Source organism: Penaeus monodon, chromosome 21 (assembly GCF_015228065.2).
Source record: "Penaeus monodon isolate SGIC_2016 chromosome 21, NSTDA_Pmon_1, whole genome shotgun sequence".
Taxonomy (NCBI): domain Eukaryota; kingdom Metazoa; phylum Arthropoda; class Malacostraca; order Decapoda; family Penaeidae; genus Penaeus; species Penaeus monodon.
In genome coordinates this window covers 40,493,668-40,493,933 of record NC_051406.1, presented here as the reverse complement: position 1 = coordinate 40,493,933, position 266 = coordinate 40,493,668, and the positions used below count along the sequence as shown (strand labels likewise).

Below are 266 nucleotides of genomic sequence, written 5' to 3'. Positions count from 1 at the left end.
AAAAGACCAAAACACAAGAAATGAACAGAGAAAAGAAAAAGGACATATTCCCCCGTACCTGTTCAGCCTAATGACGCTCTCTGTACGCCGCACCATTAGCGCCTGCTGCCAGTACGACACAGCCGAGGGCATTACTGTCTCCTGCAACGTAAAAAAAAGATTGTTATATAACATCAGGCTGGAGTTTAGTTCGCTACGATATGTTTGAAGAAAAATGTGATATTATTTTTCTTTGGTTTATTTTCATTATTTTTATTTCATTATTA

General features: G+C 37.6%; 1 protein-coding gene across 1 annotated transcript in view; it reads right to left on the bottom strand.

The window, feature by feature from the left end:
• The window catches only part of LOC119586489 (leishmanolysin-like peptidase), a gene marked incomplete at its 5' end in the record, with an annotated part of 14,738 nt that overhangs the window by 10,506 nt on the left and 3,966 nt on the right, over positions 1 to 266 (bottom strand). The window contains 1 exon segment of the mRNA XM_037935227.1: positions 59 to 141. Coding sequence (XP_037791155.1) covers positions 59 to 141 — 83 coding nt within the window.